The following is a 24,559-nucleotide window of genomic DNA, read 5'->3' as shown; positions in this document are numbered from 1 at the left end:
ATTGAACAGGAGCCAATTCAATGCGCATACAGCCCGCCGCATGATGTATGGCGGCGGCTAGCGGAGAAAGTGCGAAAGCAGCTGGGGAAGCGAAATATTTACACTGGTACACGTAGGGGCCCGAGCCTCCGTGCAAAGTGCTTTCAGCAGCGTGGAACAAAGCTTTCTTTTTGTTTCGTTATCTTGCGTCACTGTTCTCACCCTTTCAATTCTGCGCCGGCACTCTGTCATCTTGTGCAAAGCGGTAGCAGAAGAGAAATATTGGGCGTCGATTCTTGGCTTCCTTTGGCGCGCGAGAGAATTAAAAGCTTGCATAAGAAAGTTGAGTGTATTTGGCCACTGTCAATGTTCTTTCGCGTTCCGACAGAAAACTTCTTTTATTCTCGGGACGCACTTTCTCGCTATATCGGCTTGTGGTGGAATGCAAATAAGTCTTGCGCCGATTTCTTTACAACGCAATTTTTTTTTTTTTGCAGTGGTTTCCTAATTAGATTTCTCGCTTTCGCGAGACACTGTTTGAAAACTGCGAACGTCAACTCGTTTACATTTCCAGGTTTGGGAATCTTCTTTGCGATTTCTTTCCCTTTTGGTCAAAGAATATTTTGCAGAATGCGTTCGCTTGAGCTGGGGGGAAGGGAACGCTTCAACCTTGCGCCTTGCACGGCTGTTGGGAAGAAATCGCTAATTAGGTCGAAAACTGCGGACATTGAATTATTCGCTGCACTTGCGATAAACCGCAACGGCTGTGATGGCGAAGCCTGCAGCTTCTTTGCAGAACGCCCTTGTCGCACGGTTGATTGGCTATAAGTGACCGTGTTTGCATCCTGCCTTAGTTAACAAGTAACAGAAACAGGGAATCATTATATCTAAAGCTGCTCCCTGGCACTTTGCTCATTAGTTCTCAGCCTATGTGCTCATTTCAGCCCCTCACTATTTCTTCCCTGGCAAAAGTCGTTACAATGTAAAGTTCCCACATGAGTCTACAGAATGTCTACGACGTGCGCGTACCTAAATACTTGCGTATTCACTACCCAGTGTAGTAATGTTACAAGCAGTTGTCCGTTATGTCATGCTGTATTTACTGATCAATGTGCACGCCATAAATCGTTCTTCTAGGCAGGTTATAAAAGAAACACGCAGTTGACATTTAGCATAGAAAGATGAAAAGAGCTGAGAATCTGCGGAAATGTAGCCCCATGCGTTAAGTAGCATGGTATTAACTTCCATGAGGTGGTTTATTCAGTGCCGATGCTCGCAACGGGTAAAAGCACGCGCTTCGCTAGCGTTCGGATAAAAAGTCATTTACATCTAGTTAATTTATTTGTGCAGCAAATAACTTGAGAATGACACCGGTGTTTCAGTCCTAGGGCGTAACTTTGAGAGCAAGTAATTCCCTTAGAATTAACATTCCAAGTGGGAGTCCATGCAAGATAATGCGATTTAAACATATCAACTTGTTTACTAATTCAGCCTATATGTGTACTGCCTTGATAGGGTAGCGTCAAAAGAGCAACTGACGAGAAAGCAAGGAGAAGAAAGGCAGGAAGGTCGACCAGACGAGCATCCGTTTTGCTACCTTACACTGGCCGTAAGGGAAAGGGGAATAGAAAGAGAAAAGGAGCGAGCTTATAAGAAGCCAAAGTAGCTCGCTTGACTTACGTATATAATCTATAGACTGCTGAAATTTGTCACCATTTGTTTAATACAGAAAATTATGCTTTTTGGTGCTGACAAACGTAAGAGCATCAAGAGACGACGGTCGAGCTGAAACAGACAAGAAATAGAACTAACTTCTGCTGGCGCTTACTGATTACACAGCGCAATATTTATACAGTGAAGGCGTTACCAATGCGCAACATTCGTCCCAGCAGCACATTCTTGAAGCACACTTTATGAGACAGGTGCATTCTTTAGACAGACACGTCAACCAAAGTACTCGTGTTCACTCTCAAGCCTTTCTCAAGATAGCTAATATTTTTGCGGCTGAGTGCCAGTCAAAGGGTTGCTTAGTCACTTGTTCGCTGCATTTCTGATACAAAAAGCCTTGAATGTTCTCCTATTTATTGTGAAATTTTTCGGTTGTGGTTTTTCACTCATTAAGCGAGTTTCGCAAGACCGGTTTGCAATCGTTGATGCAACCGTGCAGGAATCATTCTCGAAAGCACGAAAGAAGGGACGCACTTATGTTGCAAATTTCGGAATCACACTAGAGGGAAGGATATACAGATATAGCTGACATGCGTCAGTCGAAAATCCTATCGCTCGATTCCCCACGCTGCGCGTTCCTCCACGCCAGAGCCTCGCGTGCTCTGCATCGAGCCCCAGAGCCCGTCTCCTTTCCCTCACGGCTTTGCCATTGCGAAAAACGTTTCCAGATTACAGGTTCACGTTCAACGCGATCTGCTTCCGCCCGTATCACGTGGCCGAGAGTTCTCAGAGCTGCTGCTCGTTTTCTTTTTTTTTTTTCGTTAACTGGTTATAGTTTATTCTCCGCATCGCTCGCTCACGACACGTCTTGGGTGGCGGCCCTTTAATTATGCACGGACGGTTTCGAGCCCGCGCGCGGTGCTTGCTTAAGACTCGAGAAAGAGGCGGCAAAATTTGCCGCTCTCGGGGAATGAAAATAAAGATGCGTCACGGCTCCACGGGCGTTGCTAGTTGTCCGGATAAGAAGTGCGTGCTGTGGCGCAGTCACGCTTGGCCATCGGCGAGGGACACGCGTCTCGAGTGGAGCACACCCAAACAGGCACGACGCGACGCCCGCGCCTGACAAGCAATCAATCGAACCTCGGCGCGGCACAAAGCCGTATGCGTTTACTTATTCACTTTTTGCGTTGTTACTTCCGTCGAGCTGGCTTTCATCCGTACAGTCAGCCGGGGTTTTGTCGCTGCGTTAATTTCCTGCCGCCGCGATTCTTTAATCTCGATCTCCAACACGAAGCTCCCTTAATGAGGTTCCTCTTTCTGCGGACATTGTTGTTTTTGGAGCTTCTTTTGTTTTGTATTGTTTTGTTTTGTTCGCAAAAAATATGGCTGCGCGATATTCGTGGTAAAAGCGAAGACAAAAAAAGAAATCTCTGGAAGGGCTCATCAGTAAGCTGTTTTCTAGGCGGCTGAGTCAATGGCACCATCTCCTGGCTTGGCTAAGTTCGTAAGCCGTACTCATTAAAAGGTAATTGTGAGGTTTAGTTCCCCGCGCCGTTCCGAGGACTTCAGTGTTCTGCGCACGGCGTCGCTTTACGTCGCGTGATTAGTGCGCTGTACTTGCAGCTTCTTGTTTTGAGCGGCACAATTTCATTCGAGCAAGCGCAATTTCGTCTGCTGCGAGAAATTTTCTTGTTGTTTTCATCGTTCACGCTTTCTTTTTTATATAGGTGCTTGTAGTAGGTGTTCGCGTTGTCACTTCTGGCGACACTAATTAGGCGAAGAGAAAGGCTTCGTTTTTCTAGAATGCAATTAGTATGAACTGTGTACATGTCATCGTCAACACGACCTATGTCCCACGGCTTATTTGGTCGCTTGAAGTATTGATGTGCGGACAAAATAGCCTGGCGGTAGACGTAACTTCAGGGACTGAGTGCACGAGATATTGATTGGCGTTCAATATCATTTTGTACACCAGCACCCACAGCGTGTCAATACTAAGCACTTGTACCAAGTGAGCAACGCCGACAGCGGTCGCAATTACCGGAGTTTTGCAGCGCACCACCCTTGTTCACTTGTCCCTGTGTAAATGCTTTCAACTTTCAGTGAGACATTTGGAAGAACACAAGGTACCTTTGAACAGCTTTGAAACTGAGTTTTCGTTTGTACTTCAAAAATGGAAGGATGCGTGGCCTCACCAACGTGCATTACTTAAGCTTTTCAATGACACCGGCTTCCTTGGTCCCTGCTAAAAGTCGCATGACTGCCGTATGGAACTTGAGCAGAGAAAAAAAAAAAGAAAATGCTTGCAGTATGGTTGCAATACAATTTGTTTTTACAGCCTCCTAACCAACTCCCCGGGTCCTACGTTAACCTTATCCAAGAAACATGGAAGAAAGAGAACGGACGCAAGGGAAATAAGCGATGGGGTGTCGGCGAAAATTGTCGCGGGGTATATTACTGAATAGCTTCTTCTAGTTAATGTTATAGTAGATGCTGCAAAACGTCAAAGCATTCGAGATGCCAGCAGTTCATCCTGTATAACGTTGGCATACGGTTTTGTAGAGGGAGCCTGAACGAGGCGCTTTCGCGGTTGGCATCTTACGACTTGACTGCTCGTTAAGCGAATGCTTTACCCCGCTTGCTTATATTTTTGTTTCTTTTTTTAACAGTGAGAGGACTAATGCCCCGGGGCATCCCCCCCCCCCCCTCCTAGGGAAAGTCACCTTCACTTGTTTGGGTTTTCTGCAGAGAGGCTGTAGCTCACGCGCACGAAAGACCCTTTCCGCATGTTTGGGAGGTTTTATGGCCCTCCAAGCAACGCGTGGTTTACGCGCAGCCGGGGCGTTTTCAAACCTGAAGCGTAGCGAGTACGCAATCTAGAAGTGTTCGAATGAATGCTGGAAGGCACCTTTGTCGCACTGTTCTGGCATACTTGCTCAGGCTCTGAGAGTCCAACGCTGCCTCCCGTCTTATACCAACTTTACGTCGACAATGACGGAATCCATGGCGCCACGAGCTATTCGTTTTCTTGGTCTTTTTTTGTGGATTAACTGATCGGCTGAAGCAGTTTCAAGGCTGGCAGAAAGCTGAAAGCAAGCTGAACGTCGCTTCGCATAACATTCGCGGACATTTTTTTTTTTTCTTTCGGTACAGTTGCTTCGATCACCAGTGTTTCCTTCTACGTTAGTGCATCTCAAACGCTATTGCCTTTTGCGACGCACAGATACATAAAGTGGTAACGCCGTGCACACCGACGATTATAACCGTTAGGTGCCGTGGCCCGACTCTCTGACAGGCGCTCGAGCTAAATTTTTCGGGCTCTCAACGGTGGCACCACTGAGCGCCCCCGGTTTTGACTTGAGCAATTCCTATATATGGACGAGCGCTGGTGCGTTATGCGGTCACTGGCGGCTGGAAACGAATCTTTGATGCAAGAGGCAACAAGTGGCTACCTGACAGGCCTCACCGCGCGCCCTCTTCCCTAGAAAATTGTAGTGGTACCCTTACGTACGCATCGCACCACGCCGTTCTCATCGTTCATTATTCCTCCCCTGTGCAATTAAGCAGGGCCGAGCGCACTGGTCTTGCTTGAGAATTCACATACTACACTGACCTATACAATATAACATATGTGCTTGTGGTTATGGTATTTTGCAAGTGAAGTACCAGCGATTCTATCAGATACGAACGAGAACACAACTGGCAGGGAAATGCTGGTTTTGGAAACAACTAATCAAATAAAAAAATGATCGAAGAGAAATTTGATTATTCTCGCCTATGGTCACACTCATAGCGTTAGTACACGTGTTTGTAGCGTAATATTCTCGATATTGCTGAGCTTAAACGACGGCAGCCAACGGAAAGCGTCACATCTTTACAAAAAAAAAAAGGCCCGTCGTAGGTGCTTAGTGGCTATAGTGTTGGGCTCTTAAGCACGAGGTCGCGGGATCGAATCGTGGTCACGGCGGCCGCATTTCAATGGGAGCGAAATGCGAAAACACCCGTGCACTAAGATTTAGGCACACGTTGAAGAACTCCAGGTTGTCCAAATTATTCCGGACTCCCCCACTTCGGCGTGCCTCATAATCAGATCGTGGTTTAGGTGCGTGGTTATATATATGACCACGCGCGAGACACACATTAGAATATATATACATATGTGTGTGTGTAATAATTTTTTCGCAGTAATGTTTCTGTGCGAAAATAAATGACGAAACTTATGTTCGGAACGTCGCTCGTAGATATTAATTCATACTGCGGGCCATGTGATAAACCCGCGGACGAGACAGGAAGGCACGGCTGACACGAGCGCAAACTCAACTGATCTTTATTGATAAGCACGTCATTGTACGTATCTAAAGAAGCAACTCTTATAAGCGCCACCTAGAAGCGCTAACACAAAGAAACTTATCAATAACCACGCGAACTCGCAAACGCAGGCCTTTCCTATGAATCCCGCGACATGTGGTACTCGAATACGCGTATTCTTTTTCCGTCAACAAACTACCCACGTTATCAGTTGCGTGATTGCGGCTCTTGTCCGTGCCTTGCTATATTTTCCGCGTTTATCGCACAACCCAGAGTATGTATCAGCACCAACATTCCCAGCTTTCAGTTACGTTGTCGACATAAAACTGTCTCGGCCATGAAATGTGTGCCCGGGCACTTGTATATACGTATTGCGTTTGCAGATAAAGTACTGCCATTATCTGGATTCATTGACTCGTTCGGCATTCACCACATGTTTGCTCATTTTCGTCGTTAAGTCGTTAAGTGCATCGGCTGGTCAAGCGCAGTTATGTGACTTTATTGCGCCACCGCGGGAATTTCTATTATTCGAGTCATATGAGCGATCTTCGAAAACTCGGTGGCACCCCGTGTTGGCTCAACGAGCAAACTAAAATAAAATCCCCACTTGATGAGTTTTTACGTTATCGTACGAGAGTTGTGAGCCCTAATTGCAGCGTTCATCTTCTTGAAACATCGTTCGGCGCAGCGATATTTACGGCAGCACCGTTCTAAACATAACAAAGGCTCACATGACGAAATACGATTGCTTGAGTCCTAGGGCCACGTCACTCGACTTCGAATCCGAGAAATGGCCCTCGGTAAAACGAACGGATTCCATCGAGTGCGAGACACTGATATATTTCTTCCGCCTCGCGCTAGTCCTTTCTCGGCGGGTCGGGAAAGTGTGTGTGCGTGTGTGCAATAGGCTTATGCCTGCGTATCGGCGCGATGGCATTAGGGGCCTCGATTGCACTTGAGTCGATGTGAGTAGATTATTGTTGGTACCCTCCCTTCCCTCCCCTACGCCGTATCTACAGCCCCTCTGCGCGCAGTAGGAATGCCCCAGCGCTATAGAAATTGACGCTCCCGGCGATTCTCCGGCGCGCACTTCACCCTTCGCGTATGGCCGCCGCGATGTCTTCCGCGTTGACCGTGTTTGCTCTCGGCAAACAGCGGAGACGGGATATTTGCGCTGTCCTGAAATCGAAAAGTCAAGTGCCCGTGAGAGTTTCCTCGTTGCTGGGTGTTGCTTGCCAGCCACGTGTGTGCTTCTGTTTGTACATGCTGGGATTTTATTTTACTTCTGCTTCGCCCCATTTCTGAACGCTGCATGGAGAAGCTGAAGAGCGACACAACCCCCTCCCCACTCCTTTCGATTCCCTAACCCTCTTGCTTTTCCCTGTGATGTATAGTACTTATGTGTTCTAACCAGGTCAGAACCCTTTCCAAGCAAATCTAATTAGATTCTGTACGAGTGCTCCTGTGTCATTCCCTGGGATTGTCGTTATTGTCGATGCGATAACGCGGCCAATAACTCAGCGATAACAGCTGAAATGGAAGATGTTTCGCTGCTGTGGTTGAAGACTGCGTGGGGTGCCTGCCATCCACGTTAAAGTTTGAATTAGTTTTTGGACATACACGAAAGCTAGAGAATGCTCCCGTGATTAAAAAATGTGTCCCAGAGGTGAGTTATCCAAGAAAAAAAAATAAAACGATTTTTTAGAGAGCAGCTCTTAGGCGCCCGTTCCTTGGTTGAACGTCAGTGTCACTCGGCGTAATCGCGCGAACGCGCTCCTGGCACTGCTTGCACGTTCGTCATCGTCTTCCACCGCTGGCTCCGATGCCGCTCATCATGCCAGCGTTCCCATACTGTCCTTCCCTCTGCGAAGGCACTGACGGCACTGGTGCACTGACAGTTGGTACGGTGATTTAGGTCTCAAATTCTTTGCCTCAACATACCGCAAAATGAAAACAAGTGTCGAGCTGTGCTAAAATTTCGCATTATGGAGTATCGTAATCGTCGGACACTTTTTTTGGAAACTAAGGACAACGTGAAGCTGACAAGCGCACTGCGACGTCAAGTATGCACTGCAGTCTCCAGTATAAGGTTACATGCCGAGGCCTAAATTTTTTTTTCCTTTTTTTTCTTTTTTTTTTACGGAGCGCTTGGTCCCCATTCTTTTGGTCACGGCTGCACATATCTTTTCCGATATGAGAGTGCTGGGAACGAAGGAAGTTTTTCATTTAGGTTAATTTGTTCCCCCTCCGCAGATGGATTCCAGAAGCCCAGTTTAAATCGAACGCAACCAGAGCGAAATACCTTCATTCGAAACAGCTGAGCCTTTCATAGGTATATCCAATAACCGCTATAGAAGCACCAGTTTTAAAGTAAAGCTGTCTTTCTGAAGCCTCCCGGTATTTCCTGTGTTTAGAAAAGATTTTTTTTCCAACGGAATACGATGCGAACATCTTGAGTCACAATGATGGCACAATACCACCAGGACGACAACAAATACAGACCGTGGGCTGCTGGCTGGGGGCTGCTACTGTCTTGCCGAATAGACCACACGAAAGACCGCACTACCATCTTTACTGCCCTTATAATTGTTCAGATTGCTCCTGGCCTTGTTTTCTACTGACTTACTCAGTGACCAAACACTGATACCTGAATATCCTCGCGCTCGTCATGCTAATTGTGCTCGTAATGACGAGTATAAATCCTTTAACGAAGCAAACCTGGTAACATTTTATGACTACTTTCCTAACTATTAGGCCACAATCGCACGTATACTTTTCTTTCCAACGCCAACTACCTCTTGATATGTGAGCATGTTGATGATGATTTACATGTTATGAGACATACACACAGTAGCAGATCGGCCATGAAACGGGCGGTACATTTAAAATGAATGTGAAGAAATACAACCCAATATAAACGTTGCTACATTGCGTAGCACGGGAGCGCCAGGGCACAGGCGACGCCCGTAATTTTTTTTTCTGCCAAAGACGTAGCATAGAAATATGCATATTGATAGCATCTCATCACCGACTTTGCGAAAGCTTAGCTTCACATAGATTCTAAAATATGCGTTGGACCTAGATATTTTTCTTATTTAACCATACGGTATACAGGGTATCCCACTAACTTGAGCCAAACTTTAAAAATATGCAAATGCCACGCAGCAGGCCCGAACCAAGGTAATGTTGTTTGCCGTCGCTTGGAGATACTCAGATTGTTTTTGCATTCCGCCTAATTAGGTAGTCCTAACTAATTAATAAACATCTAAAATATTATATTTACACGAAAAGTCTCAATAAGAAAATTGTAGAGTAACATGAAAACCTTCCGATACAGCTTTCTGTTGCTCAATACGTGCTACATTAAATTTTTCCGAGCGTCAAAGAAGCCCGCGAATACACGCAAGATTGCTGCGCGACTGGCCGCTCGAGGCACTTCGCGCGTATTTGCGGGCTCCTTTACGCTCTGAAAATGTTTATGTAGCAGGTATTGAGGAACAAAAAGCTGTAGCAGTAGTTTTTCATGTTGCTCTGCGATTTTCTTGCTGACACTTTTCATTTAATTATAATAATTGATAAGCTTATTAATTAAGACTACCTAATTATATGGAGTGCAAAAACTAATCTGGCTATCTCCAAGCGACAGCAAACATTACCTTGGTTCGGTCAAGCTACGTGGCATTTGCATATTTTTAAGGTTTGGCTCAAGTTACCTGGGGCCTTGTATAGTTCGGCGAGAAGAGTCGTCATACGCGCTCGTCGTCTTTCTCCTCGCTCTCATCGATATGTGCCTGCCGGTGCTTCGATAAGTAATATCGGCAGATGGGTGACGTCCAGCCTCGACACTATAAGGGATGTCGTTGGTTCCACGCGGCAGTGGACAAAGTGGAAGTGGCTTTGAGATGTTGCTCGGTCGTCTGTTATAGCTGGTAGAGGTATGTTACCTTGACAATACCTACTGCATCCGAACTCATGATCGATAGCTACTGTTGCTGTTGCTCTGGCTAACCTCTCTGCCATTCTATGCACTTTTTTCTCTCTCCTACAGTTCTTACCGGCATGTTTTTTTTGTTTGTTTTTTTTTTTGCCTGGTTGCCTTATGTTTCTGTCTCTTCCTTCTATTTCCCTACTCCCTTCCTCCAGTGGAGCGTAGCCAACCTCTTGACTGATTATCCTCCCTGCCTTCCTTTTAGCTTTCTCCCCTTCTCTCTCTCGCCTTACCTTTAATTATTCTTATGTATTGTCATGCCGTCGCTTGCTTTCGCCATCTTCTCTTGAGCGGTCATAATCTGCTCAAATAGTAGTGATTCCGGTTGTGCTCCACAGCATAATCTGTATCACAGTACTATTTATTTATTTATTTATTTATTTATTTATTTATTTATTTATTTATTTATTTATTTATTATGCGCATATCTGTTCAGTTTGACGAATTCTGGTGTCATTCTTTTTTTTGTGTTTTGGTACGCATAATTCCGATGGCGAAGTGATTGTTCACGTTGTTTACTTGTCGCTTCTTTTCTGGAGTGCTATTTTCCTTTCCATGCATATATCTAATTCCGTGTCCCGTGCATTGGGGGCAGTTAAAGGTCCTGTGGTGGTCAAAATTAATCCCCTGAGTCCCCCACAACTCATAATCAGATCGCAGTTTGGGCGCGTAAATCCCCAGAATTCAATTTGTATATCTCGTTACAACCCATTAAAACCTGTTCTCAAAGAGGGGTAAGTCGGACTAGTCCTTTCAATGTCCTCTCTGCGCTCTCTACACTCGACTGAGGCGACAACTTCGAGTTGTGATGATCCGTCTCTTTTTCAACGTCACTCTGGTGTTCGCTTCCAGAAAAATTTAGTACATGACGTATTCCAAATTACGCAACTGCTAAAACGCGGTTCGACTGCATGCAGCTACTCTCGAAAAATTGTTCAGGCTCTGACTGAGCATGATTATGAATTAGGCTGTGAACTAAGTCGCTTAAATCATACTATTGCTTATCTAACCTTATAAATATTACGACCTTGAAGGCCATTCACTTAGAAATCATCAGCCTATTTTATGTCCACTGCAGGACGAAGGTATATCCCTGCGATCTCCAATTACCCTTGTCCTGTGCCAACCCATTCCAACTGGCACCCGCAAATTTCCTAATTCAACTGCCCCACCTAGTCTTCTGTTGTCCTCGACTGCGCTTCCTTTCTCTTGGCACCAATTCTGTAACCCTTATTGCCTACCAGTTATCTGACCTGCGCATTACGAACCTGCCCAGCTCCGTTTTTTTTTTCTCTTAATGTGAATTAGAATATCGATTATACCTGTTTGCTCTCTGTTCTAAACCGCTCTCTTTCTGTCTCTTAACGTGATGCCTAGCATTCTTCATTCCATCGCTATTGGCGCGGTCCTTAATTGTTCTCAAGCGTCATTATCAGTCTGCAAGGTTGTGCCCCATATGTCAGCACCGGTAAAATGCACTGATTGTACTTAGACATATAATTCTCTTTGGAATATTGCGAGAAAAAGATGCGAATCAAGAAGCACTGCATTTCAACATTACGGACGTATCGCCGACGTACATTCCTGTGACTTCCCGCGCATTTACCGTATTTTTTTTTTATAGCGTGCGCGTTGCACGTGCTCGCCCTATTGTGAAACTACTTGATTTCAATGAGAACTAGTGCTTCCAAAAAAAAGTCTGTTTCGCCTGAAAGACAAGACAAAAGAAGACACACGGGGAAACACACAGCACTGTGCGTCTCTGTGTCTTCTTTTGTCCCGTCTCTTAATCGCGTTACCGTACAGCCCTTGAATATGCATTACCAACAAGCCAACATTGCAACCTTCTAGTGTTTGTCTAGTGTTTGTCAGCGACAGTCTGGCTGATTGTTTCAAGTGCGAAATTTTGGATCACACCTCCCACCACGATGCATTTCTTGTACACCTCGACTCTTCTACTCGGAAGCACCGTTTTACTTATTCCAGATTTTTATGCGACTTCGATAAAGCTGGCAGATATTTTGTCCCTCAGTACCGTGTGTAATGTCAATGGTTTTCTTGGACAACTTCTTGGATATTCCTTTAGTTTTCATCCATGGCAGTTATGCACTGATCATCACGTTGCTTTGAAAATAAACAGGGTAAATGATAAACTTCTTTGGATCAACTACAAAACATTGCATTTCTCGCGGCAGGCTACAATGATCAAAAGTTATACCGAGGATGGCGCTTCATATGAAAGTTCTCAAGGAAGAACTTGGTTATCGAATACAAGTGCTAAAGGTTTTTTCACTTTTCTGTGCAGCTCCCTTGGCTACTTAAATCCTTGAAAGTTGGGAGTTCATTTACATCTATTACATCCAGTACCTCATTAAGAAATGACGACACCGTTGCTAATGATCCCGTTGTAATTCCTAACTTTTAACTCGTACTTCTACTCCCTGTTGACCTTCGTTAACCAGGATGGTTGAGTTTGTTGATGATTAAACTTAAGAATACTCCATTAGGCGAGGTTGTAATCAGTTCTGATGGCGCTTTAGAACATAACCTTGAATCTGTACGCAAAATGTCTACAAGTTTTGATTGAATCTCTACTTTCTTGTACGTTACTCGATGGACGTCGTGATACTTTATGGTCATCTTTCAGAAATTCTTACTCTGCCGAAGTAAAATATGTGGAAAGCAGTTAAAGTTCTATCATTATACAAATCTGGCGATAAACAGCTACTCTGTAACCGCAGGCCAATATACTTAAATTTAACTCCATAGCCGTGTAAAACGTTCGAGCACATTATTCAGACACATCATAAAATTTATTGACTCGAACAACTTGCTAATCTATTCAGCATAGTTTTCGCCGTGGCTACGGCACTGTAGAGTAACTGCTCGATCTATAGTCCATGACGTCTCTTCCATTATCGATCTCAGTAATCAAGTAGATACTACTTTCCAAGTTTTCTTAATTTTTGTTGTGCTTCATTGCAAGTTACTTGTACAATTCGACGCAAAACTGAATCACCTTCATCTTGCTTCTTGGATAACAACTTTTCTGCATTGTCAATCAGACTTAAAAGTATAATTCAGGCTATTCACCTCCTGTTAATGTTCATTCAAAGAAGTGATATCTAGTTCATAGAGAAGTGATATCTGCTGTCAATCATTCCGTGTTGTCTGCTATCGGACGAGCGCAACGGAACGGACCGCCACTTTCGCGACGGAAAGAACGGACCGCCTCCGTTCGAGTTTGGAACGCGTACAAGATCGCACCCCTGGGGTGCGATCTTGTACGCGTTCCAAACTCGAACGGAGGCGGTCCGTTCTTTCCGTCGCGAAATCGGCGGTCCGTTCCATTGCGTTTGACCAATAGCAGACAACACGGAATGATTGACAGCAGATATCACTTCACAATTGACGTCATGGCGTTCTTCACCGTTCAAACTGACCAACCGTGTGCGGCTCGGTGGAACGGACCACCTCCGTTCTATTTTGGAACGCGTACAAGATCGCACCCCAGTTCTCTGTATTGAAAGCCGCACTCTCGGGACGTCACTTCCAAAACAATGCTGAGGTGAAGCAGGCGGTGCGACAATTGCTTGTATCGCAGGGCACCGAGTTATACCGGAGTGGTTTCTTCAAGCAGATTGCACGTTATGACAAATGTCTCAATGCCGGTGGCGACTATGTAGAAAAATGGTGCAATGTGTATAGTTGATGCAATGGTGTATTTTTTTTTTTTTGGCAATAAAGTTTCCGCGTGAAAATAAACGACGAAACTCACTTTCGCAATGTCCGACGTAGTTAATTATTTTAGCGTAGAACCTGCGTTCATGAGTCTACAAACCTCCCAAGTATAAATTACGGCCTCTAGTAAACTTTTTAACCGCTGCAAGGTGCGGAGCTCGGTTATACTTATTCAAGCATCGCTGACAGCGTGCCGATGGCAGCATGAGACATAATTCTAAAACAAAATAATTATTTTGCTTCTTTACGTGGTAATTAATGTAACGAACCACTTACACCAAAATCAATAGAATGTCTTGTAATAAGACAGAATATCTTACAGCGCTTGACCATCGACCATTGTAAGCCTGAGAAATCGTAAACGCGGTTTCTACCTCGTTTGCCGTTTCTTGGAATCGTTGCAGAACATTTTAGACACCTTAACAGTCGCCGTCTTCGGTGCAGGCGCTGCAAGTTGATGTAGATGTATTCAGTAAAATAATTCGTGCAGCCATGAATAACAATAATTGTTTACATAGACCACCTGACCAACACATTTCTCAGCTTACCGATCAAAAATATTTCCAAATTTCTGATCTTTTCTGATGTCTTTGTGCCAGAATGTGCTAAGAACAGATAGATTGTAATAATTTAGCACTACCTTCTTTTTTCTCACAAAGGCGCAATGAGGACGCCGTGGTCGCCATCGCTACTCCTAGCCTGGTTAACGATCGGCCAGCAGCAATTCTCGGTAAGCTACAGTTGAATTTAAGCGTGATTTTCTCGACACCCCTTAAGCAAACTTTGAAGCTTATCACCTGTCTACGGAAACAAATTTAAGTAGCATTAAAAGCAAAGTTCTAGCTAAATTTGAAGATAACTATTTCATCGTTTGTGTATGCCTTCAGTTATGTTCTTCGAGCTACCAGATGAAGATCGCGGTGCTTATTTATCTTGAAATATCGAATCTCCCTCATTTTAAGTTTCACGCTCAGATCACAAGAACATGGGACAAGCTTGTACCTCGTGCTGCGGCAAATAAATGTCTAATATAATGTGGAAGGTGATACTGTTCAGCTAAGTAGTTACTCAGCCTCATCCTAACTAGCAACGCCTCCGGCAACATGTCTATAGACGCCTGAATCGTTCGACTACCGCTGATGTACAGTGTTACAGCTCCGTCCACCCTCCTCGCTCGCATTTATTACCCCTGCCTAATGACTGCCGCACTGATCGTATGAACGAAGTACCGAAAGCACGCAAACGCGCAAAATGTGTCGCGTGGCTCCTGTAGTGCGGGACGGTGCAGCAATGCGAGGACAGGTAGGGAGGGGCGACAAGGACTTGTTGTCGCCCCTTCTATCTGTGCTCGTCCTGCTGCACTGCCTCGCATTTCAGGAGCCACGCAACACCAACTACTCTAAAGTTGGGCATCGCTGAGTTTCTAATTATGCGAACGAACTGCCCTACTCCATACGGAACCGGCTATGGCGTTGCACGGCTCAAACGGAGGTTGCTGGTTCGATCCCAGCCGGGTTCGGTTTCGATCGTATCTTTGAGAGCGGAATGTAAGAAACGCTCGCGCATTGCATTTGGGCGCGCGTTAAAGAACCCCAGAAGGTCAAAACTCCGGAGTCGCCCCAGGCTATGGCAATTGCCTCATAAGGTCGTGGTTTTGGCACGTAAGACGCCAAAAACTTGGCTTTCTGCGTACGGACGAAACGCATCCTGACTCCTGAAATATGCGGGACATTTCTTGCTTTTTTGCTGCAACAAGCTTAAAGCAATGCACCATGGTGATGCTTCCCCTTTCGCGCTGAAACGCAGATGTGTAGAGCCAGGGCATCCTCGTCATCCTCCTCGTCTCATCAGTCGTGGTCCGACTGGAACGTCTGGTCACCCTGCAGCAGAACTTGCGGCGGTGGCATAACGACCAGAGCCCGGCCTTGCCTCGCAAGGTAAAGTCCTAGGATGACGCAAGAGCTCATTCCTTCCAGAATCAAAGCGAACGTTCATCCATAGTTTGACCATTTACGAATTTATCCTGTGTTTTCTACTCCACAAAGTGCAGAGCATGGACTTAACAAACTTTACTTCTTAAAACGGGCGGGCCAAGCGAGTGAACGCTATCGACAACGAACCATCGCGTGCAGCAACGCATACAGGGTGTCAATATTTTTGACAATGCAGATCTGTACTAAAGAGGCTATTGGCCCAGCGAACTGGGCGTTCTTGCAGAGGAATTCCTAGGCGAGATGGACATACTTTACCGCTAATAACGTGAGCTTCCGTATACTAATTAACAGAAATTGTAATTGACTTTTAATTATGGCTTACGGGCAGTTGTTTAAATCACGAATTTTAAAGCAGTCGCATCTTAATGTACCCCCATATGTTAAAAGATCTTGAAAATCGCACGTAATTCGAGATATTTATCTAATTTCAACGGTAAATTCAAGCAATATCGAAACCGGGCGCCGCGGGAGTGCAGGCACGTCATCCCCGCTATCATATCGGGCCGAAACGCACCGTGATGACAAACGCGAGGAAGTTTGAACGTATCGGCCAGTCGCGGCAGCTACTGATGCGGCATGCTATGCCTGGCAACCGTGTGTGACTTTGCGTCGCATCAGGATTTGCTGCAGCATGCTCCCATTCAAAGTCCCCTCCCCCCCCCCCCCCAATCCTCTTCTTTACGTGGCCTTGCCGACTGACGCGCAGCGGGACGCCCCAGTCTCGACATTGCCTGCATTTGGCCTTCAATTTCGATGATGAATATCTCAAATTGCGTGCTTTCTCGGATTAAAAAAAAAGATTCAATGTACAGGCGCCCAAATCTTTAACTGGCGTGCGCGAGTGGCGACTTTTCTATGCGTCAGCGCCGTATCACGGGGCGAGGCTTGAAACAGTTTGAGGCTAAGCGCATGCGGAGAAAGCGCGCTCAGCTGGGCCCATCGTTTGCTAGGCTGTTTCCAGCCTCGCCCCGTCATACGGCGCTGACGCACAGAAAAGTAGCCGCTGGCGCACGCCAGTTCAAGATTTGGGCGCCTGTACCTTAAATTGTGACGCCCTACAAGTTGTGCATGTAAAAAATTGCGCTCCACTTTATAAGAACGATAATTTTTTGTTAATTAGTTTTTGAAAGTAACTTAAGCAGCAGCAAATTATTTCCGCCTCGCCGTAGAGCTCGTGTGCGAGGACTACAGGTGTCTCATGACCGCAGCTTTTATATAAAATAATCTGTATTGTGTAGAAAAAAATACATCCTGTATATTGCAACATGAAAAAAAAAAACCTGCCTCTCTACAGAAATGCAGCAACAAAAAAAACGCAACTTCTGCTCGGTCATGTCTATCGAAACGTTGTTGACAGACATCCGCAGACCCCAGTCTTTCCTGTAGTGGGAATTTCTCGCGTTAATTTTTATACGAGCAACGTGTTCTTTTTTTTTTATTAAAGCGAGTAGTTACATATCTTTAGATAAGATTAATAGAAAGCATAACTGTTCATCGTGCAGCCTACCTCATTTTGCGTGCCCGCGCTGTGTAATTGGACGTCCCACATTACCATGCCCAAGACACGGCGCACAAGTCACGTCCTAGCTTGAGTGACCTTCCACTAACTTAATCCCAAAGTTCCGAATAAAATACTAGTCACCATAACGCGCTTAAGCTGCATGTTGGAGGCTGTGTTAATTGAGCAACACGACGAACATCAGTCCCTTTTTACTCTTCGCAGGATCATAGACGTCTGAAGATCGCAAACTATCCGTCTTAGCTTCAGCCGAACAAATTGTACTATCTGCACATTGAAATGTTTCCAATGGTATAACGAGTACTTGTTTCCCCGTAGGAGCTCACCCACAGCGACGAATTCTCCGTACTCAAACTGTTCCAGGACGTTATGGGAACACAAGCTCTGCAACACGGAGGTACGCTTTTGACCTATGCATGCCAGTAACAAAAAAATAAGTCACTTCGAACGTAGCCGGTTCAATATCCCAGTATTCGTACAGCTTATCTCATACCTACAAAGATGTTTTCTTCGGCTAAAGCATTACGTTGCCAGCTCCTTGGGGCAGCAAGTTTTCCGTGCCATGCATTATGATTATACCTATGCACGCTTAAATTTGTGCTCAGCTGGTCCAAGCGGTTCGTTAGTGCTGAAAACTTTCACGCATTGAAACTGCCGTGCATGCATTTAATTTTTTTTTTTTTTCAGAGATGTCCTCCGGGCAGCGAAGACTTCACAGACGTTCAATGCTCGGCCTTCAACAACCGATTCATGGGGAACGGACGGCGAGTTTCCAAGTGGTTTGCTGTGGAACGTCACACGCAGAGTGAGGAATATAGACTCGCGTGTCAGCCTTTATCGCATCGGCCGAAGGTCCCAGACGACTTTAGCGCGTGTGGCACCGATAGCGGTCCCTTTTTCATTTCTCGTTAGAAGTGGCATCCGAGGCCGGTGGGACGCGCATGCACAAGTTCATTTCTGTCATTTGAAAGTTAAAGTATCGATGTCCTTTATTTCCTCGATATTGACTGATAGTATTCCGTGGGAGTATATAGGTGTACACAAAGCGTTTCTTTTATTTCGGTGCACGTTCCTAACATGGCCGCTCAATATCCACGATAAAGTTTACGCGGATTGGTTATTGTTATCGTGTGATATTTCGAAACTCCCCATTAACGTAAGATACCCGAGCACCGTGCATTTGGTGCACATTAAAAAAACCCAGGAGGTCAAAATTAATCGGTCCCCCACTACAGCGTGCCTCATAATTATATTGTGCTTTTGGCAGGCAAAGCCCGAGAATTTATTTAAGTGAGCTTTTAGGCGTGCCATTTAGTTCTTTAGGGTGACAAATTACTCTCGTTTATACATTTCCGTGCCATTTCGGGTGACCTAATTTCGGCAGCGTTCCAATTTTGTGGCGAGATTATTGATTCTGGCAGCTAGTCACAAATTAACTTAGATCATTCTAGTTTCTGTTCGACTTCTGAGCTATCTCTACCGGATATGTAAAACTTTGGTATGTTCTGCTGAAAATATAGCTCGCTTCTGCTGCCTAAAATATGTAAGAGCAACACGGCGTTCACAATTTTCATTCCTTTCACCTTTACAGAGCGAAATCCCTGTGAACTAAGGTGTAGATCGCAAGACTCTACAATGATCTTCAGTTTCGGAAAGATGGCGGACGGTACATCATGCGGCCAGTCCAAGATATGCGTCAATGGCCGGTGTAAGGTAAGCTCTAGGAACGCATTCGGTTCACGACACCGCCTAAACCTTACCTTCATTTCGTGTATATTGTGATGCGTCATGTTTAGCAGATAGTAGTCAAGTTTTCTTCTATTTTATTTGCACAAGTTCATCGTGAGTCGTGCATTCAGCATTTATTTGCAGGATGAGGCCAAACCATGAGAACTGAAGACTGCTACTATTAGCAAAAAGAAATTAAAAATTAAAGGCGTGCATGGCGATGATTCACGCCTCAGCAGGACATTTCTCAGTTTCTTCCGAAGCTATGCAAGAAAAGTGTCGATCATTTTATATCTTCCGTTGACAGCGTTCACCTAACCTACCCCACTAAAGACTGCTTTCTAATCTTGAATTACGTAACCAGCCTTGAACCTAGTTCCAGGTATCGCGTTACTCGTCGATCTTGCTTTTATTGCCATAGCAACTATATGGACACTGCAAAAGCATTGCTGCCATGGCCGTGAGGTTCCGTATCAAGTCCAAGGGCGATGAAATCGGCCTCGCGCGCCGTGTGCTGTATATGCAAGTGAAAGCGTACCAGGTTGAGCCGGCGAAGGCGGCTCAATCTCGCGTGTGCGAGCGTGGAAGGCGGGCAGGAAGCGCGCCCTCTCCTGTTGCGCGCGAGGCACGGGGGGTGGTAGTGGTGGCAACAACTATATTGAGATTTTGCTCAGTTTTGCTCAGTCAAGTCCACTTGTCGAAACGTTGGCTCCCGCTTTTACGGTGTTCTCGTTTTGCTAACCATGACGTTAATCCCACTCCAAACAATGCACTATTCGCAGGACGTCGGATGTGACGGCATCATAGAATCGGGTGTTCGAATGGACGAGTGTGGTGTTTGCGGAGGCAGGAGTCTTTCATGCATTCAAGTGCAGCAGATGTCTTCTACACAAGGTGGGTTTCTACCCGTGCGTGCTGCAATTGTACAAGGTGAATACATGGCAGTGGTTCACGGCACAGCTCTGTCAGTACTGACTGTCAGTTACGCGAATGTACTACATTACGCTTTTCTGTACTACAGCGTAATACTACAAAAAGCGTACAGTACTACAGTACGTTTTTCTGTACAACGTACAGAAAAGCGTACGTTTCAATAAAGAACAATGCTCAGAACAAGCATCTATGATCAGCAATGGCTCACACCCCTCTAAGGCAGAGGCTACAAGCGCTCAGTGAAGTGAAGCGAACAGCGCATGCATTCATTGAAATCGCCTATACAACATACGTTTCAATAAAAAAACAAGCCCATCCGAAACATCCGAACAATCAGTAAAGCACTGCATGACTCCCCCCCCCCCCCTTCCCCTTCTTTCAATTGTAGCGGTGTCTTCACAACAGCTTCGCTGGACAGCCACTTTCGTTAATGCGTATGCGTTTATGCGTAAAAAACGATGAAAAGCATCTGTACCGCTGGCTTCGCCACAATATGAAATATAGTGGGGAGAAGCCCACTTTTGTGGCTCGCCTTATTTTGTTGGTTATTGCCAGCGAATTTTCAACAACCTTTACTTATTCCTGCCGGTGCCGTAGCAGCTATTGTGTTGCGATGCTAAGCCCCAGGGTGCGGGATTAAATCCCAGCCACATTTTGACGGGGCCGAAATGCAAAAGCGCCCGTGTTCCCTGCATTGTGTGCATGTGAAAGAACCCCCAGGGGGGGCAGTATAAATCCGGAACCCCCCAGTACGGCGTGCCTCATCATCATATCGTGGTTTTGGCACGTAAGATCCCAGAATTTAATTAATAGAAAATGCCAAGAATGTTACTGCCTCCTAATGAAGTAAAGTCGTGTCATTCAATTATTAGCCGAATATAGCGATATAAAACAACGTTAAAAGGCGGTGTGCGCACCGCACGCTTATACACTGACTGAGATTTTAGTAATCAGTTGTCTGCAATCTATGCAAAACACTAATGATATCGAGCACTTGCGCACCACCGCTTAAGTGTACTAAGTTCGCTACCCAGTACTGTTTGCTTATAGCAGAGCACAAGACGCGTGCGACATCAATGTTACAGCTGCTTTGCAATACTGCACTGCAGATTTTTCCAAAGTTTTCTTTCTTGTTTTTCCCAACGGCTTTCTCGCGTAAGCCATTCTTTTGACTTCCACCGTAGCTGCTAGTACAAATTAGTGTTATAAGATGCCAAAAATTTAGTTTATATCAACGTGTGGCGGCGACCATGACGCTCTGGTGCGTCATACAAATAACACCAGGCGGCTTCGCGACGTGTTATTGTTTTGAGTCTATAAGATAGCGTGTATTGGCACAACATGAACTTCCCCACGGCAGTGTAGCAAACTGGATATCTTCCGGTTAACCTCCACACCTTTTGCACTTAATTAATCCCTCTCTCACCGACACGCCAACGACAATAAAAAGGATCTGTCTCCAGATTTAGTTGCCTCATCACACGTGCCAAAAATAAACGCAGGAAAGCTAGCTGTTGCGGTTTTTTCGAGCTAACCGCACCAAAAACTTCGGTTGGGTAGCCTTGAAGCTGCATTGAATAGCTATTTTCTTTTCCCCGCACCCTCTTCCTATCTGTATTGTGAGAGAAACAAAGTTAAAACTTGAAACTGCTGCCTGTGCTACCAAGGTTTCCGTAGCCAAAGGGCTTCGAATTCATTTTCATAGCGTGGGTTTTTTGTTTTTTAGGTGGGTTTACATCTAAGTAAAGCCGAGCGCCCTTGCACTACAGACTTCACAGCCGGGATTCAATTCTACAACCTCGTTCTCAGTAACATGCGCAAAGTAGGCCGTAGCTCAACAATCGCAACTCATTTTTGATTCTCATGCCACTCCCTATTTAGGAGAACTGTACAAGTACATGGCCGTGACTATCATTCCACGTGGTGCCACTAACATCCGCGTTGAAGACGACAGCCACAATGTACTGAGTAAGTAGTTTTAGCACATGTTCTTGCCTTGCTCTCATTAGAGCTCTTTACTTTTTTTTTTGCGTATGCGTTGACACCAGCACGTAAACAGCACCTGAATCGATGTGTCGGCTCCTGGCGGTGTGCTCTGTGTTGCAGCCCTGTGGGACCACTGGCCTAGCCGTTCGATCGTCCCAAACAAAGGCATCAGCAATAAGACAATTCGCTGGGAAACGCGAAAGCTGGGTGGAGGTACTTCGACCATTCTTGCCGGAGGTACGAGCTTCACTCACGAGATGGCCGAGAACGGGAGCGAAGCTCTCACAGCTGTCGGACCCACAATGAAACCGGTCACGCTTGCGGTAAGCAAACGTGCAACAACGCAGAACGCCTCTTTGTTTCGCATGGCGTGGCAGTTCCCTCGGCGTTACCTGGCGTTTCCGCGAACCGGTCGTTGCGCGTTGCATTCGCCGCCGCCCCTCCTGTAATTCTTCATACTCACTCCTACAAGTAATTTGCATAGCGCTTCGCGGAACACGCAGCGAAAGGATGGCTTATTTTCAACAGCGCTGGCACAGCTAGTCATTCTTGTTCTTCATTGTCTTGTGGCAAAAGAAATAGGCTTTCTTTTTCTTTGCATGGTATATTCATTGCCATGGCTATTCCTTTCGCTTTATTGAGCACTTATGTGTTAACTGCTTGTTTTTAAATCTCAGACAATGCGCTTATGGTTGCCGAAAATCTTCGCCTGGTTGTGCAGACTCTAGTATCAAATTTGCTGCATAATCTTCGAGAACTCAACTGAACTTCGCGCATTCACACATGTTTCTTTGGTTCCTCTTTAGTAAAGTGTTTCTGTTTACTGGTATTTCATAAGCTTATTTCTGGCTCACGATGTTTTGTTCAATGAGGTACAATATTCCTATTGCGCTGCAAGTTTCTGTAATGTTACCTCATCAAGACTTTTCTTCCCCACTACATTGTAGGTTTACATGGTCAAGAAGGCTAATTCCAGCGTTCGCTACCAATACTGGGTTCCGAAGGAAGACAACAGATGGCGGAGCAGTGTTGTCGACCCTCCGAGTTACCTGATTCAGAAGGCCGCCGCCAATGCGTCGCCACCCACTGCAGAACACCACTTCCGGCGGGCTCGGCTCCATGCGGGACCACTCGAAGACAACGCCATTCCGTTCCTCACAGATCAAGTAACAAGCACAATCACTAGCAGCACCGATGGTGTGTCAGTGATCCCGACAAACAGGCACAGAGGAAGCAGTAAGTACCACTTCTCCTCTTACGTTTTTATTCACTCGCAATACCTTGGTAATCTCCAGCTCTTCTCATCGCACGTTTTTTTTCTGTTAATAAATGTGTTCGTTTACAGTAGTTAGAATAATCAAAGTCGCTAGTGGTGAACCCTGCGCTTGAATACGCGATGTCAAAATTTAAGTAGAATTTTACCTAGTTCGAAAGGTAACAGCTACAGGCGTTGAAGTCGAGCAGAGTAGTGGAAGCATTGCCCTTAAGAAAACACGTGCAACGCTTCGGCGTTTTCAAGTATCTTTTTTTCACCGTATGACACCCACTGTCGTGTCTGTCCTTTATTAGATCTCCTGCATCTGTTTTTACATTGATGTGGGTCTCCTGCAGAAGCATAGAAAACATGTGGAGCATCCGACTAGCAAAAGCAGGACCATGGGGAAAGACATCACCGCATTGAAGCGAAAGGACCATGGTGTTCCATTATAACACGCTCAACTACGTAAGGAATGAAAGGACCAGGGAGAGAGAACAGAGCAAAGAAAGCAATTGACATATTTATGCAACAGAGCGACTTGGTAAAAAAATCCCGGAACCCGTCCCCGGGGCTGCTTGCACAATGTGTTTTATCGGCTGATAATTTGCCCATGGTTAAGAAAGACTCAAGCATGTTGACAGTAAATTGCCGCACAGTAAAGTGCCGAGTTAAGATGGCAAATTGTCTTGTGCAAATGTCACTCCACAAAGTATCCTTCTTTAGTTATTTTTTCTTGCTCACTAGCAGTGTCCAAGACAGTCACAAAGCATTTTTACGTTATGTTGAGCGACAAGTAATCTTTCAGCAGGTCTCAGTGTTTCAAAAAAGCATTTCTCCAGAGCCTCCTCAAAAAGCCTGTAGCGCAATAATGGTTTTATTAGCTCGCAGAACTTTACTTCGTGATAGTATTTAGTAAAAATATCGAACATGCTTGTATAATAGTGTCCACTCTAGATGCTGCTTCATAACGTCAGACTCCACGAAGACGCATCGCTTTAAGGTCATCAGAGAGAACGAAAGACACTTCGGCAAGGGTTAAGTCAAAATAAATATAATCAAATCAAATCAAATTTATTTCAACATACAACTGACATTACTGCGAATACAACATTACTGACAGTTAGTGGGAAACGATCCCACGTCTTCGCATTACGCGTGCGATGCTCTTGTGCGATTCTCTTCCCCTTACACGTGCGAGCATCGCACGCATAATGCGAAGACGTTGGATCGTTCCCCACCTGCGGCAAGTTGTTTTTTCATCCACTTTTGTTGCCATTAACTTGTCATTTCTTTAATTCAATTAGCAGGCACAAGTAATTTCTCTGTGTTGGCCTTGGAGTCTTTGTTTGTTGGCCTCTAGTGATATGATTTAGAAGCGCTAGTGTATTTTCTTTAAAGAAACGGGACTGATCGAAAAATGGTAGTTTGTGCGAACTTATGCGTTTTGATCCCTTCCT

At 45.4% G+C, this 24,559-nt stretch overlaps 1 protein-coding gene across 1 annotated transcript in view; it reads left to right on the top strand.

The window, feature by feature from the left end:
- The window catches only part of LOC135911323 (ADAMTS-like protein 5), a 114,542-nt gene that overhangs the window by 77,593 nt on the left and 12,390 nt on the right, over positions 1-24,559 (top strand). Inside the window, exons 3-11 of the mRNA XM_065443550.2 lie at positions 14,344-14,414; positions 15,491-15,621; positions 17,516-17,594; positions 17,885-18,002; positions 18,789-18,910; positions 19,708-19,819; positions 21,740-21,826; positions 21,965-22,167; positions 22,792-23,080. Coding sequence (XP_065299622.2) covers positions 14,349-14,414; positions 15,491-15,621; positions 17,516-17,594; positions 17,885-18,002; positions 18,789-18,910; positions 19,708-19,819; positions 21,740-21,826; positions 21,965-22,167; positions 22,792-23,080 — 1,207 coding nt within the window. The 5' untranslated portion in view covers positions 14,344-14,348. The remainder of the gene's footprint in view (positions 1-14,343; positions 14,415-15,490; positions 15,622-17,515; positions 17,595-17,884; positions 18,003-18,788; positions 18,911-19,707; positions 19,820-21,739; positions 21,827-21,964; positions 22,168-22,791; positions 23,081-24,559) is intronic.

The sequence above is a fragment of the Dermacentor albipictus genome, chromosome 1, assembly GCF_038994185.2.
Source record: "Dermacentor albipictus isolate Rhodes 1998 colony chromosome 1, USDA_Dalb.pri_finalv2, whole genome shotgun sequence".
Lineage (NCBI taxonomy): Eukaryota > Metazoa > Arthropoda > Arachnida > Ixodida > Ixodidae > Dermacentor > Dermacentor albipictus.
The sequence above is the reverse complement of the archived record's forward strand: the minus strand, read 5'-3'. Positions and strand labels throughout refer to the sequence as shown.